This window comes from Mustela nigripes, chromosome 13, assembly GCF_022355385.1.
Source record: "Mustela nigripes isolate SB6536 chromosome 13, MUSNIG.SB6536, whole genome shotgun sequence".
In the NCBI taxonomy this organism is placed as follows: Eukaryota; Metazoa; Chordata; class Mammalia; order Carnivora; family Mustelidae; genus Mustela; species Mustela nigripes.
This window is the reverse complement of record NC_081569.1, coordinates 59,650,685-59,674,760: the sequence shown is the minus strand read 5'-3', so window position 1 is coordinate 59,674,760 and position 24,076 is coordinate 59,650,685. Positions and strand designations below refer to the sequence as shown.

General features: G+C 47.2%; 1 protein-coding gene across 3 annotated transcripts; it reads left to right on the top strand.

Moving 5' to 3' along the window:
- Positions 1-6,203: 6,203 nt before the first annotated feature.
- On the top strand, positions 6,204-23,595 carry RMDN3 (regulator of microtubule dynamics 3). 3 transcript variants are annotated; one of them, XM_059372532.1, is made up of 14 exons: positions 6,204-6,302; positions 6,667-6,860; positions 8,935-9,127; positions 9,562-9,705; positions 15,372-15,657; positions 16,637-16,739; positions 20,039-20,099; positions 21,268-21,309; positions 21,544-21,619; positions 21,774-21,851; positions 22,088-22,186; positions 22,379-22,432; positions 22,553-22,633; positions 22,926-23,595. In XM_059372532.1, the coding sequence occupies exons 2-14, from the start codon at positions 6,674-6,676 to the stop codon at positions 22,977-22,979; spliced, it is 1,458 nt and encodes a 485-aa protein (XP_059228515.1). In that variant the 5' UTR covers positions 6,204-6,302; positions 6,667-6,673; the 3' UTR covers positions 22,980-23,595. The 3 variants fall into 3 exon arrangements, with proteins under 3 accessions (XP_059228515.1, XP_059228518.1, XP_059228516.1); XM_059372533.1 differs by lacking the exon at positions 6,204-6,302 and adding an exon at positions 6,313-6,335; XM_059372535.1 differs by lacking the exon at positions 21,268-21,309.
- The last annotated feature ends 481 nt before the right edge of the window (positions 23,596-24,076 follow it).

Below are 24,076 nucleotides of genomic sequence, written 5' to 3'. Positions count from 1 at the left end.
TCCCCGTCCCCGTCGAAGCAGAGCCGGAAAGAATCCGGGTCTCTCCGGAAAGGTCCCTCCCAAGCTCAAGCCCTCCCCACCCAGGGACGCCTCTAAAGCTCTAAAGTGATACCCCTTTCTCTGGGTACAATTTCCACTCTAAAGTGGATCCCCACTTCTGGTCCCCAGGACACATTCTCCTGGGACTCCGTCAGCGCACGGGAGACAGGGGTGGGACGCTTGTGGCTACAGCTAGAATAACTATTTCGTGTGCACCGCGCCTTTCCTCCTCCCTGAATGTAATTCCTAGTGCAACGGCCGAACCTTGCATTTCTGTGCTCCCATTGGTAAATCTATAGAGGAACCTCATGAGCGTTTGGCTGTGTGTCAGTCCCCGAGCGATTTAAACCAATGGAATCTGGCCCCCACTTTGGAGAGCTTCCCGCGAAGCTGGAGAGATGCAGCGCACGCGCGCGAAATCACAAGGCAACAACTGAGGCAAAAAGAAACTACATTCCCGGACACCAGCCCCAGATCAGAGGGCAGCAAGTGCACTTGGTGTGTCCACGCCCTCATCTCGGTGTTTCAAAATCTGAAAACTCAAAAGATTCTCTACCCGCCTTGTGATTGGTTCTCTAAAAAACAAAGCAAAAACAAAACAAAATAGAACAAAACAAAAAATAGCCTGTAACCTTCTCTGGCCCTTGAACAATCTTCTCGTCCCTGAAGGGCCCTTACAGGCCTGCTCTGTGCCTCCAGCAACTTGGCAGATGTGGAGAGCACTGGAAGGGAAAGAGGCAGTTGTAATCCTAAAGGACTCTTTGAGGTCTGTTTGACTATTCTGTACTCCCTCGGCCTATTCTCCACCTCCACGACTAACACTTTAGCTGGAGAGAGAAGATCCTCATGTCTAACGAAGGAGTCATTAAAAGATTAATACTCAGGCCATATAAAGAACTCCTACAAATCAACAACAACAACAAAAAAGATAAATCAATAGAAAAAACATAGGCAAATGACTTGAATAGGCACTTTCAAAAGAGGGAATGGAAATGGCCGGTAAACCGATAACATGATGTCCAATATCACTAGAAATTCCAGAAATGCAAATCACACTGTATTTTATTTTCTATTTTAAAGAGTCATTTATTTTTATTTTTTTGAAGATTTTATTTATTTGACAGACCATGACCTGACTGGAAACCAAGAATCTGAGGCTTAACCAACTGAGCTGCCCGGGTGCCCCTCAAACTATACATATATATATATATTTTTTTTTTTAAATATTTTATTTATTTATTTGACAGAGAGAGATCACAAGTAGGCAGAGAGGCAGGCAGAGAGAGAGGAGGAAGCAGGCTCCCTGCTGAGCAGAGAGCCCGATGCGGGACTCAATCCCAGGACCCTGAGATCATGACCTGAGCCGAAGGCAGCGGCTTAACCCACTGAGCCACCCAGGCGCCCTATACATATATTTTTAAATATTTTATTTATTTATTTGAGAGGGAGAGACAGAGCATGAGTGCAGGGAGGAGCAGAGGGAGAGGGAGAAGCAGACTCTCTGCCGCAGGGAGCCTGATGTGGGGCTTGATCCCAGGGCTCTGGAATCATGACCTGAGCCAAAGGCAGACCCTTAACCAACCCAGCCACCCACTTGCCCCTCAAACTACATTTTAAACCACAATGAGATACTACTATAATGATTTGCTAAATTAATAGATAAACCTGTAAACACTGAGTGTTGGTGGAAAGGTCTAACAATGGGAACATTACTGTTGGGACTAGAAAGTGTTACGATTGATACACCTTGGAAAACAACGTAGCTTCGTCTAACAAAGCTGAAATTGTGCATGGGTATGACCTAGCTAAACCCAACCTAGATAAACCTCAGGAAAACTCACTCATCAGGATGCATGTATAAGATTATCATATCATAAGCAACCTGGGTGGCTCGGTCGGTGAAGGGTCTGCCTGCATCTAAGGTCATGATCCCAGGGTCCTAGGATCGAGTCCCACATCAGGCTCTCTGCTCAGTGAAGAGCCTGCTTCTCCCTCTCCCTCTGCCTGCCATTCTGCCTACTTGTGATCTCTGTCTGTCAAATGAATAAATAAAATCTTTAAAAAAAAGAGTGGAGTGAGTTTTTGGTTGATTGATACAACAGAAACCGCAGAGCCATAAAAAATACGAAGTACATAAGTAAATTGTGAAAAAGAGAGAATAATTCTACTTACAGCTCACAACTTGCCAAACTAAATAATACATTGTTTGGGGATAAAAACATAAGGTTAAATTACACATCAATAAAAAATATGTGGTGAAATTATAACGAAGAGTAAGGGAATGATAAATGTAATATTTAGGGCAGTGTTCACCTCTGAGAGAAGTGAAAGGGACTAACTAAGCAGGAACAGCCGTGCTGGAGTCTTAGAAGGCAAAAGTGATGTTCTCTTTCTCACACTAGTACCTGGATGCTCAGGGTTATACATGTCTTCAATCCTTATTGTATTATAAATACACTTTTTAGCTATTAAATATTTAATAATAACAATTTTTTAAAAATATATTTTATTTATTTGACAGAAATCACAAGCAGGCTGAGCAGAGAGCCCAATGCAGGGCTGGATCCCAGGACCCTGAGATCATGATCTGAGCCAAAGGCAGAGGCTTAACCCACTGAGCCACCCAGGCACCCCTACTTACCTTTTAATTGTGAGATATTTTACAAATATGAGAGTACATTTAATGTAATGTACATTGTAAGGAATAATTTAAAGGCAACAAGGTTCCTACCCCACAGTTTAAGGAATAGAAATTTACCAATACCTCTCCTGTTCATTTCTAATGATTCAGTTCAACTGGTATCTTCTGAAAAACATGAATCATAATTGTGTTGGTGGTAAGAAAAGAGTGCTTTTAATATACTTTTCCCCTAATTTTTTCTCATTTTTCTGAGATAAGCATGTGTATCTTCAGTAATAAGACAATATTAATTTTTGGAGAGAATAAAAGTCATTTCTTTTGGGGAACCTTTCCAGACTACAACCTTGGTGGGCTTAATCTTTTAATTTTTGTTTCCAAGGCTTGGTTACCTCCACTATACTTGGTTACATGAATATCTGCTTTCTAGTCTCGCTACCCCACCAGTGTGTTCACTCTTCCAGGTTGGGGTTCATGCTCAATTCATCTCCATAGTCCCTGAACTCCAGTGCAGAAGCGACCCACAGAAGCTGAATGTGGAGGGAGGAAGGGAAGAAGGAATAACCAGTACCCAGGCCCCACCACCCAGACAATGTCTTCATGATGAAAAACTGACTTGTGGAAGAACAATTTCTTCTCTTCCTGCAGGGGAGGAAGATCTGTCAGATAAACGGATTGTGGCAAGACGTGAGGCCAGATGGGCAGACCAAGCAGGGGAATTCATTTCCCTCTGGATATTAAAGATGTTATCTGGTGGGCACGTGGCTGCCACAGCACTCAGTAGCGGGGTGGGGGATTCTGGATGGATCTTTCTATCTTCTGCGGCATCTGCAGACCAGTTTTGCAAATGTAATAAAGCCCTGGCCATCTAAGACGGCACCACCTTCCCATCTCCTCTTCGCTCCGGCCCAGCCTGAGAGAGGGGAGCAGCAGCCCCCAGATTCCTGCTCTCATCTCTGCTCCGAATAGGCCAACTTCATCTACCCACCTGGCTCTTCCAAGACAGGCAACATAGTCAAATGCCTTGGGATGGTGGCATTACTCTCTGTGTCTGACCACTAACGTAGTTGACACTTAAAAAAAAATTTGTTCTTATTGGGGAACCTGGGTGGCTCAGTGGGTTAAGCCTCTGCCTTTGGCTCAGATCATGATCTCAGGGTCCTGGGATCGAGTCCCGCATTGGGCTCTCTGCTCAGCAGGGAGCCTGCCTCTCCCTCTCTCTCTCTCTCTGTCTTTCTCTCTCTCTATCTCTGCCTGCCTCTCTGCCTGCTTGTGATCTCTCTCTCTGTCAAATAAATAAATAAAATCTTTAAAAGGTAAATAAATATAATATCTAGACAAGGATTTAAGGAGGACTCATTTAGATAATTCACATGTCACTAAACGAAATTTTAACTTGAGAGAAATGTTGGTGGTAAAACTGGAATTGTAGTCCTGTATTTTCAGTTTTTAAAATTATAAGAAGTTGCATAAAATTTCAAAAGTTTAAAGTGGAATTATAAAAATCAATGGGCCATGGTGGTATTAACCTTAAAAATAAAACTGCCAGGGGCGCCTGGGTGGCTCAATCATTAAGCATCTGCCTTGGGCTCAGGTCATGACCCCAGGATCCTGGGATCCATCCCTGCATCAGGCTTCCTGTTCCATGGGAAGCCTGCTTCTCCCTCTCCCACTCCCTCTGCTTGTGTTCCCTCTCTCACTTCGTCTCTCTCTGTCAAATAAATAAATAAAATCTTTATTTTTAAAGAAGATTTTATGGGGTGCCTGGGTGGCTCAGTGGGTTAAAGCCTCTGCCTTCGGCTTAGGTCATGATCTCGGGGTCCTGGGATCGAGCCCCGCGTCGGGCTCTCTCTTGGCGGGGAGCCTGCTTCCTCCTAGACCGCCCCCCACCCGCCTCTCTGCCTACTTGTGATCTGTCTCTGTCAAAGAAATAAAGAAAATCTTAAAAAAAAAAAAAAGATTTTATTTGACAGACAGAGATCACATGTAAGCAGAGGCAGGAAGAAAGCGGGGGGGGGGGGGGGGGGGGGGTTGGGGGGCCCCGGGGATAAGACCTGAGCCCAAGGCAGAAGGTTTAACCCACTGAGCCCCCCAGGTGCCCCATAAATAAAATCTTAAAAAAAAAAAAACTGCCAATTGTTTTACCAACAAAAACATAGGTTTATTCAGGGATAGCAGAGGTTTGTAATCCAGGATAAGAAAGCTACAGCAAAACCAGAGGCAAGTTCAACAAACAAAGGAGAGAAATGTTATTTTACGGAAAAGAAGGAGGAAGTTGGGAGGAGTTGTTTTGAACATCAATCTGAGAATTCTTTCTTTAGTCGTCAGCTCCGAACCTCACCCCACCAAACATGACTTAGGTTCTGGAACTTCATCAAATCCACTGGAGAGTAGCAAGAGTTAAAGGTGACGATGGTTTTTCATAGGCTGAGTTGCAGGGGCAGCCGATTTATTTCAGGGGATGCAATGTACATCTTTTTCTGTGGGAGCCTGTAATTTATGATTCTCTTCAGTTGAGATTCTTCTGTTAGGGGTCTGTAATTGACAATTCTTCCTGTAACTGACATTGAGTAGTATGGTTGTCCCTTGGTTTCCCTTTATTAATTTTCACAACGGGCACAGAAATCCTGAAGAATATTGATTTTTTAAAAAACGAAATGGTATCTGAACCAATTTAAGCCATTAGAGACGAACTCAAGTTTTAGCCTCACCCAAGTGCTTAAAAAATATTATTGGAGGAATGAATTTCATTTACATTCTGGAAATGAAAAAGCAGTTTATAATTCTGTTCTTTTTTTTTTTTTTTAAGATTTTTTATTTATTTATTTGACAGAGAGAGAGATCGCAAGTAGGCAGAGAGGCAGAGAGAGAAGGGAAGCAGGCTCCCAGCTGAGCAGAGAGCCCTATGTGGGGCTCAATCCCAGGACCCTGGGATCATGACCTGAGCCGAAGGCAGGGGCTTAACCCACTGAGCCACCCAGGCGCCCCTATAATTCTGTTCTTGATCGAGGTATTACAGATCATGTAAGGTTTAAGATTTTTTTTAGTGCTGGGATTTGTCTATGTTAGGTGAAAACTGGCCCTGGTGACCCTGGGACCTCTTGAAGGTAACCAGCCATTTATCTGGTCTAATTTGAACTGCTAAGGGTGCTACTGTCTTGTGCTCAGTAAATGGTTCAAGTAAAACTGCATAAGCAAATCAAGCCGAAATCAAATAGTGTCAAGGAAAGATGGGGAGGGGGTGATGTTGTCCAGAAGGACAACGGGTTATTATTCTAGGCAGAAGCGACAGCAGACGCAAAGGGAGAAAAGACGTTCGGGAACAGCAGGAAACCTGGTGGGACTGGAGGGAAATGGAACCTCATCTGGCCAGCAGAGGTACTACTGAAGCATCATCAGACCCAGAAGTCTCCCAGCGCTCCTCCTCCCTCCCTCCCTTCTCGCTCCCGGGTTCCCCTCTCCGGCTCCCTGCTGGCGCCGCCCCCTGGGCAAAGCGTGGGCGGAAACCGAGCCTCGAGCGCCTTCCCAACAGCGCGCGGGTCTGCTGGCGCGGCTTGATGATGTCACGCTCATTGACAGCGTGAGCAGCGGCCGTGAAGGCTGCTAGCTTGGTTGTGAGCGGTCGGTAAGGGTCTGAGCTGGTCTGCTGCCGGGCCAGGTCGCCTTCCGAGGGCGCTGGCGGGGTGGGGGGGTGTCCTGGAGTTTGCAGCCGGGGCGGGGGGTTCGTTGTCTGCAGTGTCGTGGGGTTGGGGGCGGGGGTCGGAGGCCAAGAAACCTCTGACTCTGAGATCAGGGCTGCGGGTGTGCTGGAGGGGCGCCTGCGCCCAAGCTGGGTGAGAGGCACGTAGTCGGGCACAGGGGTCTGGCGGAAACCTTAGGATCCGGATTGGGGTGAGGATAGTCTGGGGGTAGGGGTGGGAGGACCACGCTCACGAGTTTCTCTCCCCTTGTCCCCGCCCACCCGCTCCGTTGGTTCACGTGGGCTGCAGGTGCAGCATGTCTAGGCTGGGGGTCTTGGGCGGCGCCCAAGCCGGGTTGGGACTGTTGCTGGGCACCGCCGCGGGCCTTGGATTCCTGTGTGCGCTTTACAGCCAGCGGTGGAAGCGGACCCGGCGCCATGGCCACAGTCAAAGCCTACCTAACTCCCTGGGCTACACGCAGACCTCAGAGCCAGGACGCCAGGGTACGTCCTAGCCGGTCCCCTGAGGCCACAGTCGTGGCTGATGGATGGGCCTACGGTCCGGGCTGCCTTTAGTAGAGCCGGTGGGACGGGACAACGGAAGGGGTGCCTGAGAGTTTCACTTTTCTGTAAAGTTAACTGAAAAGGAAAGCAGTCTTCTTTTTCTGTACATTTTCATGTAATCCCAGAAAAGCCTATTGTGAAAAGGCTGTTTAGCCTTTACTCTTAGTTCAGGCCGCAATAGTGCTACGTACGTTGTAAAGGCACTTGCTTAGTGTTGGGTAAAAGAGTTAGTAGAGAAAAAAGAGTCCAAAATAAGGCAAAAGGGAAAACTAATCTTAGGGGAATTAAGTCTTGAGGCTTACCTATTAAATTATGTTTTAGACTTTGAAGGGAATGTGGAGACTATCCAAGTTTGTTTCTTGTTTGTTTTTTAATCCTTAGTTGAAAATTGAGATTCAAAAAGATTATGTAACTTCACTCAGGGTGTCCTAGAGCAGTTAAGTGGTAGGATTGGGCCTAGTCACCTGGTCCAGAACTTGCACAGCATAAACGTGGGAGTGCATGTTCTGCAATTGAGGCTGAATGTTGCTGGAAGCCAGCCACAGCTGAAATGGGTAATACTTTCGTTTTGAAAACTTTGACCTTAAGTTGTTTGAGCAAAGCATCTAAGGCTGGTTCAAACTGCTCTCCTCAGGTGTGTGTAATGGAGAGGCGTGGAGATCATGTCACCCTATGTTAATTGGGAATGAGTGTTCTCTGATTACCAAACGCCAGATGGATTGGAAAAGTTAGTTTTAGAAGAATCTTCAAAGAGTTATCCCATGCTGGTTGCAGCTGTTTGTCAGCATTTTATAACATGTTGGTAACCTAGTATTAAAAGAGTGCTTGTCTGTCTTTTCCTTGTGGCTTATTTGTAATTTCTTAGCAGTAGGTGTTTGGAGAAAGGGGCGATGTTCCCAGAGATCTTTCTTTCTTCTTAAAAGGTTTTTTTTTTTTTTTTAAGTTTTATTTAAGTAATTTCTTCACCCAACATGGGGCTCGAACTTAATGCTCCCAAGATCAGGAATCTCATTCTCTACCAGCTGATTCAGCCGGGTGCCCCCCAGAGCTCTTTCTTGCTGTACATTCCTGAATAATATCGGGTGTGTGCTGTAATCCAGCCTAGACTCTCACTAGACGTCCTTGAACACATTGATGTTTGCCTGCACTGTGGGTCCTGCCTTCCTGGTTTCTTTACTGTTTTTACATTTTCCAGTCCAATGGCCTTGGGGAGCTGCTCTTTTATTAGCATTTATTGTTGGAATTTACCCAGAGCTCCAATGAGGGCTCAGGAATGGTGTTTTTCCCATGGGGTGTGGGTGTAACTGTTCCTTTCTCTTTGCTCCTCTCTGATGATACTACATGAAGTCCTTGAGAGGATCAGAGTTTCTTTTGCTCTTCTCTGTGGAGTGAAAGCCCAGAATTTGAGTTCCATTTTAGTTCTGCAGTGTGGCTGGTATTGGCTGCCTTGTATTTGGGAACTAGCTAGACAGGTAAAGGATTTTGTTTTCCTTTTGCAGCGCAGGTGTCCTGCCTTCTAGGTACTGTGTTCTTTTTTTTTTTTTAAGATTTTATTTGACAGAGATCACAAGTGGGCGGAGAGGCAGGCAGAGACAGAGGGGGAAGCAGGCTCCCTGCTGAGCAGAGAGCCTGATGTGGGGCTCGATCCCAGGACCTGGAGATCATGGCCTGAGCTGAACACAGAGGCTTAACCCACTGAGCCACCCAGGCGACCAGTACTGTGTTCTTGCCAGCATTTTACATTAGGGTGCGGTACTGCTAAAGACTGCGGCGTGAAAGCTTCTGCGGACAGAGGGGGCTCTTATGTAGAGACTGGGATCTTGATTTTTTTTTTTTCTTTGAATAGTTACTTGAAGACTTGTTAACAAGACTTAGCTGTGAACATTTACTGTCTGAGTCACAAGGGTTTTGGTAAACTGAGCTCCAGTGAGAAGCAGGTGTTCTTAAATTCCAGGTCAAAGATCTCTTCCTCACCCTGTCCCCTGAGAATCACTGTGTGCTGTCCTTCCTTCAGTGAGGCCTTTGCGGGCAGGCCCCAGGGAGGCTGGAGATGCTGCGGAGCTGGTCAGCCTTCCGCGGGAAGGGCAGGAGGAGGTGCTGGAGCGCCTGGACTTCGTGCTGACGGGGCTGGCGGCCCTGCGGCGCGAGGTAGAGGAGCTGCGGAGCAGCCTGCAGGGCCTGGCCGGCCAGATCGTTGGGGAGGTCCGGTGAGTGATGCAGCCTTCCATCCCACTGCCCTCGGGCCCTCAGCTGCTCTCAGCCCCTGCAGCTTGCTCAGCTGAGCTGTGTCCTGGCCTTTGCTGCCATCTCAGAAGCAGAGACAGTTGTGTAGCTCCTTACATAACTAGCAGGGAAGCTGTATGCTTCGTACTTTGCCTTCTTCTATAAGTTCCATGGTGCTTTGGGGCCCCCCTCCTTTTGGTCTGTTGTAGCCGCTGACATCCTTTATGCTGACTTAGCTGGGCTGCCCGTGCAGGCTGGGCCCGGGGAGCTGTCCTTGTTCTTCTGAGGGTAGAAACCCAGGATTTTCTCTGTGTTTGGCTCTTTACTGAGCAGCATTAGTGAGAGGTTCCTTCGTGGAGGGAAGCGACGGGCTGGCTGGGACCTAATGGCACCCTCTCTAAAGGGACCCGCCTTTCAGATCCCACATGGAAGAGAGCCAGAGAGTGGCTCGGCGGCGAAGGTTCCCGTTTGCCCGGGAGAGGAGTGACTCTACTGGGTCCAGCTCTGTCTACTTCACAGCCACCTCGGGAGCCACATTCACAGATGCTGAGAGTGAAGGCGGGTGAGTCCTTTCTCCTGGAGGCAGTTATGACTTCGGCCAGGTGACCTTTTGTAAAAGTGCTTTTTATCTCTGGAAAATTCACACTGAGCTGCTGTCAGTAATCTTGGGCACAAGGTAAGGATATAAATGAATAAAATAAGGAATAGGTAAAACAAGAAAAACCATCTGCCTTATGTCACTTAGGCAAATGAGATATTAACAGTGCTTTTTGCTTACATCTGTCATTTTCCTTGGAATTGGTTTTTTACGTAGCCATAATTTTTATTTTCATGTTTCCTGTAACATTAGTTGAGCATTTGGCTGTGTTATCACAAGAACTTTATAACTGTTGTTTCATGACTTTATTTCCTTCACTCAGTGGCTGAGCCAGGTTTCCAGAGCCCTCTAACCTCTAACTGTGCTCCCCTCTCCTGGAAGCTCCTCTCTTCCCACATGGGAGGCTTGCTCGTGCTCGCTTGCCATCCTCACAGGTGGGAGCTGACTGTCTTGAATATGTAGTAGCCCAGCAGCTCTGCTTGTAGGGCTTACTGTGCGCCAGGACATCAGGCAGGAGTCTGGTAGACAGCCTCTAAACATGCTCAGGCCAAGGGCTTTTTGATTTTAAGTCACTAGTGCCATTTTGAAACTTTGGTCTCAAGGATGGAGTCTGAATGAATTATCTTTGTTGTGGAGCTGGACACTGTCATTGGCAGCTTCTGCTCTTGTCTGCTGCTAGCTCCTCTGTGAGGTCTGGAGGCTGACCTTTTCCCCCCCAAGGAAAAGATTGGGACAGAAGCACTGGTTCAGCTGTAAACATGCATACAGCCATTCAGGGTGATCTTTGCAGCAATGTCCTTCTTCTTCTTCTTCTTCTTCTTTTTTTTTTTTTTTTAAAGATTTTATTTATTTATTTGACACAGAGAGAGAAAGCAAGAGAAGGAACACAAGCAGGGGGAGTGGAGAGGGAGAAGCAGGCCTTCTGCTGAGCAGGGAGCCTGATGTGGGGCTCGATCCCAGGAACCTGGGATTATGACCTGAGCTGAAGGCAGACGCTTTTTTTTTTTAAAAGATTTTATTTATCTATTTGGCAGAGGGAGCACAAGTAGGCAGAGAGGCAGCCGGGGCGCGGGGGAGGGGGGGATGGTGGCGGAAAGCAGACTTCCTGCTGAGCAGAGAGCCCAGTGCGGGGCTCAATCCCAGAACTCTGAAACCATGCCTGATCCGAAGGCAGAAGCTTAACCCACTGAGCCACCCAGGCGCCGCCCCAGTCCCCCCAAGGCAGACACTTAATGATTGAGTCACCCAGGTATCCTAGCAATGTCCTTTAGCTGAAACACTTTATGATGGTAACTACTGTTTATTTTTCCTCTGGCAGACACCATGCCAAGCACTTTAGAGCCATTTCCTCACCTAATCCTTCCAGGGATCCTAGGAAGTTGGTGCTGCTCTTCTTCCTTTTCTGACAGAGACTTGAGGCTCAGCGAGGCTCAATGCCTTGCCCAGAGTTACACAGCTATTAAGTGCAGGCTCAGCGGCGCTCATCCGCAGAGGTTGGGGGGGTCTGTGATCTATGGCATGGCTTGGTTGTGGGGGCACGGAAAGGCCTTTACGGGAAGAACTAACCCATGGAGCCCTTGGGAGTTCTTCCCATGGACTGAGGGCTGCCACAGCTCATGGCCCAGGGAAGACCTACCCATGGCAGTATGATCTGTTCAGTACATCTTAAGAAATTTCAGCCTCATTCTGTTTGGGACAATATACTGTCCTGCCTCTCTCTCCTTATTTGGTTTCCTAGGAAAATGGAGAATAACAGTTCACTCTTTTTCCATATTCCTGCTATTGGGCATCTGTCCTGGGTTTGATTATTGGTTGCCCAGGCACCTCTTGCAACAAGCCGTCTCCGTAAGAGCTCTAGTCCTTCCTTTGTGACTACTGTTGTCAGAGTTCTCTGATCCCTGTTACCTACATTGTCAAGGGCAAAATGGATTTGTATTTGGCATATCTGGAATATCTGGACTGAAAAGAAGGACAAAGTAATTGGTAGTGGGCCCTGAGACTTAAGGAGCATTTGTATGCAACCCATTCAAGCAGGTCACTTGGGTGGGAAACTTAGCATTTGTAAGAGGGTAGAACAGGAGAGGTCACAGCTCTGCCCAAAGTGATACAGAACTCAGGGCCTTCAGTGATGATTTCAAGAAGTGGCACAAGGGGCACCTGGGTGACTCAGTTGGTTGAGCGACCGAGTCTTGATTTTGGCTCAGGTCATGATCTCAGAGCAGTGGGATTGAGTCTGGGGTAGGGCTCCGTGCTCAGCGGGGAGTCTGCTCAGATTGTCTTCCTCTCCCTTTGCTTGCCTGTGCACATGTGCTCACTTGCTCTTTCTCCCTCTCCAGTAAATAAATCTTAAGAAAGAAAGAAAGTTGTGCAAAGTTTGGGCAACAGTGAGAGCCAGAGGATTTAACCCGGGAAGCTTATGGGAGCTTCACTGCTTGAGGTGCTCACTGGGGCTGTGAAGGCCCTAAGGGGAAGGACCGGCTTATCAGCCACCTGATGGGATGAGAGGAAAGGTGGCTTTCTTAATTACTAGCAGACTTAGCCCATGACCGATCTGGAGGCATGTAGTAGCTGCTGGTGTGGTACGAGGTGCAAGACTCCGGTTTACTGGTGCTCTCTGGGGCAGTGCCCATGGTGGATAATTCTTTTTGTCATGGTCACTGCCATATAGGTCAAGGGGGAATTTGGGGAGGAGACCAAACTCTGGAATGGCTTTGAACTTGTGGGAGTGCTTCTTTGAGGGATGAAAAGCTAAGAACATTGAATAGCCTACTCCACCGAAAGCTGTATTCCCTTTTCTTCTGCATAAAATAGCAACTTTGAGCTCCTAGGGGACTGACTGAATATGGCAGAGGCAGAGTCACTGTGTGGGTCCACAGGCTTGTTCCCTGAATATTGTACCAAACATAACGTAACTTCTCTCCTGGTCAAAACCCAGCTTGCCCTCAAACACCAGCTCCTCCAGCAAGCCTTCCCAGGCATCCCAGCCAGAAAGATTGCCTGCAACCTCACTGCCACTCCTTCTTGGGCATTTATTACCTCGTTTAGGTTGGTCTTATCTTCCCCACCACTGAGGGTCTCCCATGCCTGGTTGTCTTTGAATGCTTTAGATCAGCCCCTCTAATGGGGCTTAGGAGGAGTCAAAAGAAGGAAACTTAATTATCGGAAGGGGATATGTGAGTAACTGAGCCCTTGATCACTGACTTGTGGGCTCTCCTCAAGGGGTAGAGTCGGGCGTCTCTGGCCTCCTTGCTCCGAAGGAGCCATGGGTTCTCTACCATATGTGGGAACAATGTGTCCCACCCAAGGATACAGCTCTGAAGAGCCTTTTTAAGGGACCGTCCTTGCTCTGGTGGGTTTCTCCATGGGCTGGATTGGTGGTCTGACATGTGGAAGAGCATGATGTGAACATAGGGTTGCAGCCCATGTTGCTGTGGAAGGCCTGGAAGCTCACGGGACTGATGTCTGTGCTGAGGCACCAGGTGTCTGGCCGCCCACTGCATGGCAGCCAGCGGGGTGCAGGTTAGCAAGGCAGAGCTCCCTGAAGTGGGGCTGAGGTGCCAAAAAGGCCTCCTCACTGTTCAGCCTCACTGGGGCTTCCCTGCCTCACTGGCTCCACCAGCTCTTACTCTGTGGGCAGTGGGGTCTTCCTGATCACTCCCATTCCTCAGCCACATGAGCTCCCTGGAGAGAGACTGCTGATTGCTGTGCACTAGAAGTGATCAGAGCAAGGGTCCCTCCCCGGGAGACTCCTGATTTGAACTCCTCATTGGAGGGAGTTCAGGCAATGGTGTCTCCCTTTCTTTCTAACAATACGGTACAAAACTCTGTCTCCTTACCCCATATTAACCCATTTATCCATCATGCCTTTGGCCTGGCTGGGCTGAGTAGAGGCACTGGTAGACTCTGATTTGATTTTCTTATTTGGGCAGGTTATTGTCCCAGGCTTCAGAATTGGTTGGGAGTCTGTCTAGGCTGCTTCTGTGTGGTCTTGTTCATCACTACTCAGGTTGGTTGTAAAACCTCTGCCACTTTTCCTGTGCCTCTAATTTCTAATGTTTCTAGTGCCCGTTGCTAGAGGGGAAGGAACTTGGGTAACATCTTAAAAAGCAAGGTGTAGCTAAGGTCAATACCCTACAGGTTCCTGGAGCCATTTTTTAGATGAGTCTGGAAGCTCCTCTGTGAAGCAGGGGCACAGACAGGGAACTTGGTCTGTTTGCTTACTTGGTACCTTCTGGGTGGAGCCCATTTCCTTGTGTGTGGCTTTCTGGCCTACCACTTGGACCTGCCTTGCCCTGTGTTTGTAGGTGCCTTTCTTATCTCTTCTTCAGGTCTGTTCTGTGCCAGCTCAGTATCCTGTCCCTGTCATCATTCTAGGATGGAGGAAGGCATATCCCTAAGGGACCCTAAGATCTTCCCTGTGCTTCAGAACCTTCTGGCTCTAAAAGAAGCTGCTTTTCCTTCACTCAAGTCTGGAGGCTTCTCTGGTGTCTGCTTCTGGACCCTGGAAGTCTGACATTGTCCTTTGCTCAGTTTTTGTCTGATTCAGTTGGCAATTAGGGAGAACACCCTGATGAGCCGCCAGTGAAGGCTAAGATCCAACAGAAACGCGGCCTCCCCTTCAGTGAGTGCATCAAGGTAGGGGGTTCCAGGGACGCGCCTGCCTGGCTTGTGGCGGCCCCAGAGAAATCTTTGCAGGCACTTCTGTTTCCATCTTCCTCCTCTCCTGATTCCAGCTGCAACGTGGCCTTTCCCCACCGCAGCAAGTTCCTAAGGTTTCCAGGGGCTACTCGTATTGTGGTTTAGGTTTGGTTGCTAACTTAGGACAGAGGTGTTCGGAGAATTGAGAAAGAAGATGTAGATATTTGGGCTGCCTGTGGCCTTGGAGGCTGGCACCCACCCATGTTGTTTCTGGCGGTGCTTTTGGCTGATAAGGCAAAAATGACCGACACACACTTAGCCTGGTGAGCCGCCCAGCTCAGGATATCAGCTCCACTTACATAATGGTTTTTATCTTAAAAACCGTTTCTTTCTTTTTTACTTAAAAGAATATATGCTCAGTAAAACAATTATATGTAATGTTAAAAAGTAGAAAAACTTCCTTTAATTCTTATATCATGAGATCTATTAGCAACATTTTGGTAAATTCCTTTCTAGGCTTCTTTCTAGCCTTCTGTTTTTTCTGATTATCTGGCCAACTTGATAGCTTGCAGGGCGGGAGGGATCATCTTGTATTGACCCCTGACTGCCCCAGTGCCCCCAGCTGGTCACTTTCCCTCCAGGATCATTTTGCCAGTCTGTGGTTCCCATAGGAAGCTTTCTCTGCCCCTATGTGGTAGAAATGGTTTTTACTTGGTGCTCTGGACAGCAGGAGTCCCTTTGTGGGTGGGAGACAGCCCTAGAGCTCTGAGGCTAAATAACTCCCTTGGAGTTCCTGTGTGGCTCAGTGGGTTAAGCCTTTGCCTTCGGCTCAGGTCATGATCTCAGGGTCCTGGGATCAATCCCCGCATCAGGCTCTCTGCTCAGTGGGGAGCCTGCTCCCCCCACCACCCCGCCTGCCTGTCAAATAAATAAAATCTTAAAAAAAAAAAAAAATCTCCCTTGACCTTGTCACTTCTGTTTCTCTGCCCCAGTTATACCACAGCCAATGCTGAGTCTGACTATGAGCGGGACTCTGACAGAGAAAGTGATGATGGGGAAGATGAAGTGAGCTGTGAGACTGTGAAGATCGGGAGAAGGGACTCTCTGGACCTGGAGCTGGAGGTGGCGTCAGGCCCGGTGGCCGGAGCCCTGGATGCTGCAGGCTCCCCGGGCCTGGAGGATGTGCTGCCCCTCCTGCAGCAGGCGGATGAGCTGCACCAGGGCAGCGAGCAGGACAGGCGGGAGGGCTTCCAGGTGCTGCTCAACAACAAGCTGGTGGTAAGGCTCTGACGTCCTGTCTGCCCCACAAGCCATGGGAGGAGGGGAAGGCTGCCTGCCGGAGGCCATAGGAAGGGAAAAGGGGGGTGAGCTGGCTGCTTCTGCATGCACCCCCCAGGCTTGCATGTCCTGTGGGCCTGGTTGTACCACCTGCCCCGAGCCACCTCCCCACAGCCCTCTGCCTCCTGGAGAGCTGTTGCAAAAGAGCTCTACCACTCACAGTGGAGAGAAGTGTGGAAAGAACTGGAATATTTTTTTCATCTTCTATTTCCCTTGTGGCAGAGCCTAAGCTGCTTGCCCTACTTGAAGTTTCCATCACGAGGGACAAGTGTGGAGGTCACTCAACCACAGTTCCCTTCTCTGGTTCACTGCCAAGATTTATGCTCACCCAGGTATAAATGTCCCAGAGTTAGAATGTTTCCTTTTCTTGGGAAATGTGAGAATTCACATTTTTCATTGTGTCAGCCAGACTTATTGTGTCGCATTTCGTGTTGGAGTTGAGCTTTGCTCCTCACAGTGGGCCCTCACTCGGAGGCTTCTGCAAGCTACTGGGCAGAGATGACGGATCACCGGTTAGCTAACTGCGGGTGGGGGCGTGTAGGGGCGGAGGGCTATGCCTAAGGCTGGCCTGATGTCTGTGTATAACACACTAGCTTGGGGGCGCCTGGGTGGCTCAGTGGGTTGGGCCGCTGCCTTCGGCTCAGGTCATGATCTCAGGGTCCTGGGATCGAGTCCCGCATCGGGCTCTCTGCTCAGCAGGGAGCCTGCTTCCTTCTCTCTCTCTCTCTGCCTGCCTCTCAGTGTACTTGTAATTTCTCTCTGTCAAATAAATAAATAAAATCTTTAAAAAAAAAAAAAAAAAAAAAAAAACACACTAGCTTGGAAACTAAAACCTAGGGCTTGGGTAGAAGGCCAGAGGCCCAGTTATCTGCAGCTGAAGAAGAGGGGTCTCATCCCTCCCTCTCTGTTTGGTCTACAGTATGGAAGCCGGCAGGACTTTCTCTGGCGCCTGGCCCGGGCCTATAGTGACATGTGTGAGCTCACTGAAGAGGTGAGCGAGAAGAAGTCATATGCCCTAAATGGTAAGTACTGACAGATTCCTCATGGGAAGGTCACTGATTCTGGGGCTGAGCTGGTCATCTGTTTGGGGCTCAGGGGAACCACCAAGATAATAGGCTGTCGGGGTAGTGGTGGTTCAGTTATTCACTGGGGACAAACTCGGGTTCCCAGGGACTTCTGCTTCCTTTTTTAGACAGTGGTCACTGCTTCCCTGCACATTGTGATTAATACCGGTGAAAATGTTTTTAGGGGTAGCTGTAGCAGACTTGGATAATTGTTCTCACTCCCCACCTGCAGGAGAGGGCAAAGCCTGTTTTCTTAATCTGAAGGGTTTTTTTTTTTTTTTTTTTTTTTTTTTGCTGCTGCTTAGGAATCTGGTTTGAGTTATGGAGCCTTTGAGGCAGGTGTTCTCTGAGAGTATCAGCAGACCATGTTTGGTGAGAGCCTATGAGCGGCAGTTTGGAAGAATGCTGCTAGCTTAGGAGTCCTTGGGATCTACTTAAAAACTCTGTTGCCAAAGTCTGTGTCTGGGCGGATAGGGTGCATATGAATGATGCCAAGCTCAGGGCTTGTCCCTATCTGTCATGTCACTGAGAATTCTGGGACTTTGAAAAATGACTGGTTGTGTGGGGAAGATGGGTCCTGCCTACCCACACACAAGTCGGGTACTGTCAGTGGGCTTCTAGGTCTTGTGGTTCAGTTAGATACCTAAAGTTAACTTTCCAAAGTGGATATGTCTACCTCCTCACTTAGAAACATCGAATCTTTGCTAATGTAGAATCTGACAATACCTCAAGGTCATTGTTTCAAGCATTTGTAGAATTGTCAATATAGAAAGAACAGGTCAGTTGAGTTGAATGTTTATTGAGGCAGATCATCAGAAAAATCTCCAGGTTTTAACAGAGGTGCTTAATTACTTTTTGATTTTTTCTTTTCAAAAGTTTCTGTGTTCCCTCCTAAATTTGAGGTAAGGATTCTCATGAGCTTTTGGGCTGGTATTTGGACTCCTTGGTACCAACAAGAATCTTTCCTTTCCTTTTGATTGTTATCTTTTTTTTCCCCCCCTAAAGATTTTATTTATTTTAGAGAGCATGAGCAGGGTTGTGGGGGGATGGGGAGGAGAGAGAGAAATGTGGAGTCCAGCATGGGACTTGATCTCACCACCCTGAGATCATGAGCCAAAAACCAAGAGTTGGAGCTTAACCCCAGCACCCCCATTGAGCATCACTTATTAGTACAGTGGCCAGCATGAAACCTAAAGGTGGGTGATGGTTAGAGCAGCCATTGTCAGTGCTCTGGTCTGATCTGCAGAGTTTGGACCCCCCTGTGCAAGTCTGCTCCTGCTGAACCACAGGTGGAGCAGCCTTGGAGGCCCCAGAATTTGGCTTTTTAGGACCATCCTTCATGGTCCTTTCCATTTTGTTCTATCTCTAAAAGTTGGAGCACCAAGAGGCAGCCATTCTGTGGGATATTATGTGGTATCTTCTTACTCCTTTGTCTAGCTTGGCAGGAAAGAATGCTGAGCTCTTACTTTCTAATAAGATAGTGCTTTGAGGTGGGCAAAGAAAAAAATCTGCTGAGAGACAATGTCCCTCACTGATGGGGCCATACACAGTCATTGTTTAAAAAGGGGAGATTAAGGTGCAGGGAGTGGAGAGGGGGTTGGCGGTAGCGTTTCTCATCAGCCAACTTAAAAATGTATTTGTTGGATATACAACATCTTACCATCATTACTATCATTTAAACATGAGGAAACCTTTCACATCAGCCAGCCTATCACCTCAACCCATTACTTTTGCCCCATCTTCTCCACATTCCCTTTGAAGTGCTCTCCATTTTAATCAAAGGAGAAGTCCCATTTGGCAGTATGCTCTTTTCTCCAGTATTGTAGGCATGATGTTCCTCAGCTAGAAGGCTCCAGACTACATGACCGCATAGCAAATCCTTGTCAAGAGCTTTCATGTGTTTAGGCCTTGATTTGTCAGTCTTGGTGCTTAGGAAACTAAATGAATGTCATTTCTGGTCAGACATTTGGCTCTGGTGAGGAGTTTTGGCATAGATGTGATTATTTTTAGATCACAGTCTTATGAGAATTTGATCAAAAGGAAAGGTAGACCCTCTCCTCAATAAAATACAGATGCACCTAAATTTTTATACAACTTCAGAGGGATTCATGGACACCCTAAAGCATACCTATACCCCCCTAGGATAAGGTCTCTTTGGGACAATTTGATTGCCATTGGGTTCTTTCTTTTTAAAGATTTTGCTTATTTATTTGACAGAAATAACAAGTAGGCAGAGAGGCAGGCAGAGAGAGAGAGGAGGAAGCAGGCTCCCTGCTAAGCAGAGAGCAGAGCTCAATCCCAGGACCCTGGGATCATGACCTGAGCTGAAGGCAGAGGCTTTAACCCACTGAGCCACCCAGGCGCCCCAACCATTGGGTTCTTTTATATTTAAAATACTTTGAGGGGCACCTGGGTGGCTGTTGTTAAGCATCTGCCTTAGGCTCAGGTCATGATCCCGGGGTCCTGGGTTTAAGCCCCACATCAGGCTCCCTGCTTGGTGGGAAGCCTGCTTCTCCCTCTCCCACTCCCTGGGCTCTGTTCCCTCTCTCACTGTGTCTCTGTCAAAAAAAATAAATAAAATATTGAGGTGCCTGGGTGGCTCTGTGGGTTGAGCCTCTGCCTTTGGCTTGGGTCATGATCTCAGGGTCCTAGGATTGAGCCCCGTATCAGGCTCTCTGCTCGGCGGGGAGCCTGCTTCCCCCTCTCTCTCTGTCAAATAAGTAAATAAAATCTTTAAAAAAATATCTTAAAATAAAAAGCTTTGAGGGATGCCTGGGTAGCTCAGTCAGGTGACTGTTGGACTCTTGGTTTTGTCTTTTTTTTTTTTTTTTTTTTTAAAGATGTCCCCCGGACTCTTGGTTTGGGCTCAAGTCATGACCTCAGGGTTGTAAGTTCGAGCTCCACATGGGGCTCTCTGCTCAGAACGTTGTCTGCTTGAGATTCTCTCTCCCAGCCCCCAATGCTTAAACAAACAACCCCCCCCCCAACCCCAACAACTTTGAACACATCAGGTGGGTGTTATAAAAAGAAGGTAATTGGGCAGTGGATGACAGAGGTAGGGAAAAGAATGAGGTAAAGCAGAGGTTATCCCTGGGAAGCTATTTGTAGCTTTTCATTCTGCTCAAATTCAATATTCCAAACAAGTCCAGGTTGGGTAGGGATTGGTAAAGGCTAGAGCAGTCATTCTTGCCACAGCCCCTCATGTCGAAGTCTGCATGGGAGCCCTTATGAACTCTGAATCACCTTTGTCCCTACAGGAAAAGAAGAAGCGGAGGCTGCCCTGGAGAAGGGGGATGAGAATGCTGAATGTCACCAGTGGTAAGTAACCCCTGCAGAGTCCTGTTACGAGCTAGCATGAGTTACAGTGGAAGAGAGCCATTTCTCTGCCTGAGGAAACAGGAGAGGGAGCTCTGGCCTTTTTTATTATCATACGGCTGGGCCTAATCCAAACCAGGGACCCAGGGGAGTTTTCATTGGAAAGGGCTCTGGGAGTGAGGCAAGGGGGAATTCGAAGATTTGTTGTTGTTGGGGCTTAGAGGGACTTAGAGAAATGCGTACCTTTTTAAGAGTCATCCTTGCTACAAAATTTGAGGGTTCTTGGCTCTTCAGGGTGGGTGGCTCCCGTGTCCTGCACAAGCTTTTTCCCCCTGACTGCAGTCCCTGGCTGGTGGTACACTTTGGCTTCTTTGCTTGGCTTGCATGAGTTAAAATGAATGTGAGCTCAACCCCAGGAAGTTTAGTTGATTACCTTACAAAAACATCAGCCTTGCTTTTGTTGTCTCACGAGAGGCAAAGTTCTGCCAACTTCCATGGGTTAAGGCCAACTCGTTCCTGGGGCCTGGTTCCAGCACCTCAGTTTTATTGAAAATTCCCTTCTCACCTCTCCTTTGCTTTCCATATTTCTGTCCTAAGATTGTCTCTGCAAGAGCTCTTCTCAGAGGCCAGGTCATTGCCACTTCTCTGGATTTCCTTGGGGCTCCTGGACACCCAAGGATGGAAACTGGTCTACACTTTATTCTTGAGGAGTGGCTTTTTGGAGGAAGTACGGAAACGAGCCTCTGCCGCCCTAGTATTTGTTGAATATATGAAAAAGCACCTTGGGTCTCTAGACACTCATTTAATGTCAGCTGTGCTTCTAGAAACAATGGTGGGGGGATAGAGTAGGGAGGCCTTTGTTTTTGAAGACAGAAGATGGGAAGCTGGGGGTTTTGTTCCCCATGGAAGGAAGGATGTGGACTTTGTTCCTCTGCTTCTCTTGGTTCCCAAATGAACATGAGAATTTCGTAGAGTGTCCGTCCCATCCCAGTTTGTCCTGGAGTACAGCTTCCCAAGGACATGCCTGTATGCTTTTAAAGCCAATGAGACCTTTTTAGTGTCTGCTCCGGAGATAAGAACCCATGTACTTAGGTCCCTTATATTTTGATGCTAATTATTAGAGATCTGCTTTTTAAGTTTTTATGAACCCTAATGGTTATACTCATTATAGGGGGAAACTTGTGGAGACTTGGACAGAGACACTGCCTAAATGTTAAGTATGAGAAGTTGACTGGTGGACCCCACTTTTTTGTACCTAGCATACTTTGGAGAATTGTGAGCCTACCACTGTTTGCTAAAGAATGTGAAGTAGGACGGACCACAGATCTGTGAAAAGAGGAATTTTGTACATACAGAGATGCTGTTTTCAGCTTTACTTGAGGGGTTGGGGGCAGTGGATGGGAAGCCCATTCCTTGTCCCCGAGCTTCCTGCGGCTTTTCCCCTTAGGTACGCGGTGCTCTGTGGTCAGCTGGCTGAGCATGAGAGCATCCAGAGGCGCATCCAGAGTGGCTTTAGCTTCAAGGTGAGGAAAGGCTTTTCTTCCTTCCCTGGTGCTGCTCTAGTCCAGATTCCCTGCTCTTCCCTTGCTCCTTGCAAAGCGTGTTCCTATAGTCTCTACGACTTGTTCTTCCTTTAGCAACTCTGATGTCAATTTATATTTACATTTTTCCCCTCAGGAGCATGTGGACAAAGCCATCGCTCTCCAGCCAGAAAACCCTATGGCTCACTTTCTCCTCGGCAGGTGGTGCTACCAGGTAAGCTGCCTTCTGGGGCACTTGGGTGGCTCAGGTGGTTGAACTCCCTACTCTCGGTTTTGGCTTAGGTTGTGATCTTAGGGTTGTGAGACTGAGCCTCTGTCAGGCTCCAAGCTCAGCAGGGAATCTGCTTGAGAGTCTCTTTCCCTCTGCCGCCTGCCCTCCTCAGTTTTCTCTCTCTCAAAAACAAAACAAACCACGTTTTTTTTATTCACACTTGGATCTTTTGGTGGCAGGTCTCTCACCTGAGCTGGCTAGAAAAAAAAACTGCTGCAGCTTTGTTTGAAAGCCCTCTCAGCGCCACTGTGCAGGATGCCCTCCAAAGCTTCCTGAAGGTATTGGGAAAGAAGGGAGGGATTTCTGGTAAATTGTAATTTTAGGCTTGCCTGTTAAAGGAGAAAGTCAGAACCACCTGGACAGCTTATAAAAATAGAGTTCCCCAGGCCAGGACTGGAAGGCTCTATTTAATAAACTTCAGCCTGACTTGAATTTGGAAATTCCCTGAAATGCCTTGTTTCCTTTTCTAGGCTGAAGAACTACAGCCAGGATTTTCTAAAGCAGGGAGGGTATATATTTCCAAGGTAAACTCACCTGCTTTTTTCAACATAGATGAAATCACATGTTGATATATAATGGGAAGTCCTGAAAGTTCAGTCTCCTGGTGGCGTTTCTCCCAGGTTTTCACTGTTGTCTCTTCTCAGTGCTATAGAGAACTAGGAAAAAACTCTGAAGCTAGGCAATGGATGAAGTTAGCCCTGGAGCTGCCAGATGTCACCAATGAGGTAATACTTTGAAGAGCTTCCCTAATACTGGGTTCCATTATTGAATCATTTGAACTTTTCCAGGGAAGAAAATCTTCCCTTGAGGTTTTATTTTCCCTATAAAAGACAGTTTACACTTTTGCATGTAGTCATCTTTGTATATATCTCACCTTGGGGAGGGGGCAGATTTCATAGGCTGCAGGCTATCCTGGGAAGGTCAGGTAAAGACTGATAACAGAGCTCAGAAGGGAAGTTATCAGTGGTTTGGGAGTTGGCTTAGATTTTTGAGGCCTAGTCTTTCTTGTCTCCCTAGGATTCGGCTTTCCAGAAGGACTTGGAAGAATTGGAAATAATTTTAAGAGAATAATTGCATTTCAGTGGCCTTCATGACTTGAGGGAGAATGCCCTGCTTAGATCATCAGGAATCTAAGACTGCTTAAGTGATGGTCCTGACTCCTGGGTCTGACTGGTATCCATAACCATTCCCCAGTTTCTTTCCCACTGCCCACTGGTTAATTTATTCTAATCCCTTATTTTATCTGAAATTGGGGAAGTACTTAAGGCCTGGATTTCTATAGTTGTCTTAAGTGAATTCTTGAAAAATCAAGATATATATAGCACTGACGGCTGCCTTCAGCCTACTGCTGAGGTCGGTGAACTTCAAAAAGCTCTAAGAACAAAACACAGAACTTGTACTCACTAATCTTTTCTATTAATATTTAAAACCAAATTATATCATTCTTATACCCTATCAGGGTAAAAGGAAAGGTCAGGGCAGCCCATGGATATTGCCCTCTTCTTATCTATCATGTGGATTCTAACTATTCCTGGGCTGAGGAGCTAGACCACTTCACTTACAGAGTCCTGGCAGCTTTTGGAAGGACACCAGTGCATAAGGCTTATGAAACTGTGAAACAATGATCTTAAAGAGTTGCCTGGAATATATTTTGGTATAAACCTGAAATAAACCAAATTTGACTATATTCTCTTATGTTTGCCATCCGCTCCTTTCTTGCTTGACATTTCCCTGTTTTCTACTACTGAAACTACTGCAGACAAACAGAAAAATAGCACCAAAAAGTTTAAGCTCTCGGGTTAAAGCTATTTTCAATGGAAATTTTAGTTATGTACAACACAGAGAGCTGCTTTTAGCCTAACAAGGCCTATTCCAACTATTTTACTCTTAGGGCCAACAGCACAAAGCGTAATCTCACCTGATAAACTAACTCACCTACAAGAATAATTGAGGTAAGTTTATAGGACTGACATGCTTTTATATAAGAACCAAGCTTCCATTCCAGATTCTGTCACCCTGGCTTACTCTACCATCCCAGGTTTGTTATGTGGTATAGAAATGAAAGAAGACTGGAGAGGTACTCCATTCTTTAAACAAAGCTGCATTAACTTGACTGTCTTCCTATCTCCCTAAATACAGTAGGATCAACACAGCAACAGCAGAGATTT

Coding starts and splice junctions, on each gene's coding strand:
- RMDN3 (XM_059372532.1), top strand. CDS start 6,674: ATGTCTAGGCTGGGGGTCTTGGGCGGCGCCCAAGCCGGGTTGGGACTG. Junction 20,100..21,267: donor AATGCTGAATGTCACCAGTG/GTAAGTAACCCC, acceptor TACTCATTATAG/GGGGAAACTTGTGGAGACTT. Junction 21,852..22,087: donor TCGGCAGGTGGTGCTACCAG/GTAAGCTGCCTT, acceptor TTTTGGTGGCAG/GTCTCTCACCTGAGCTGGCT.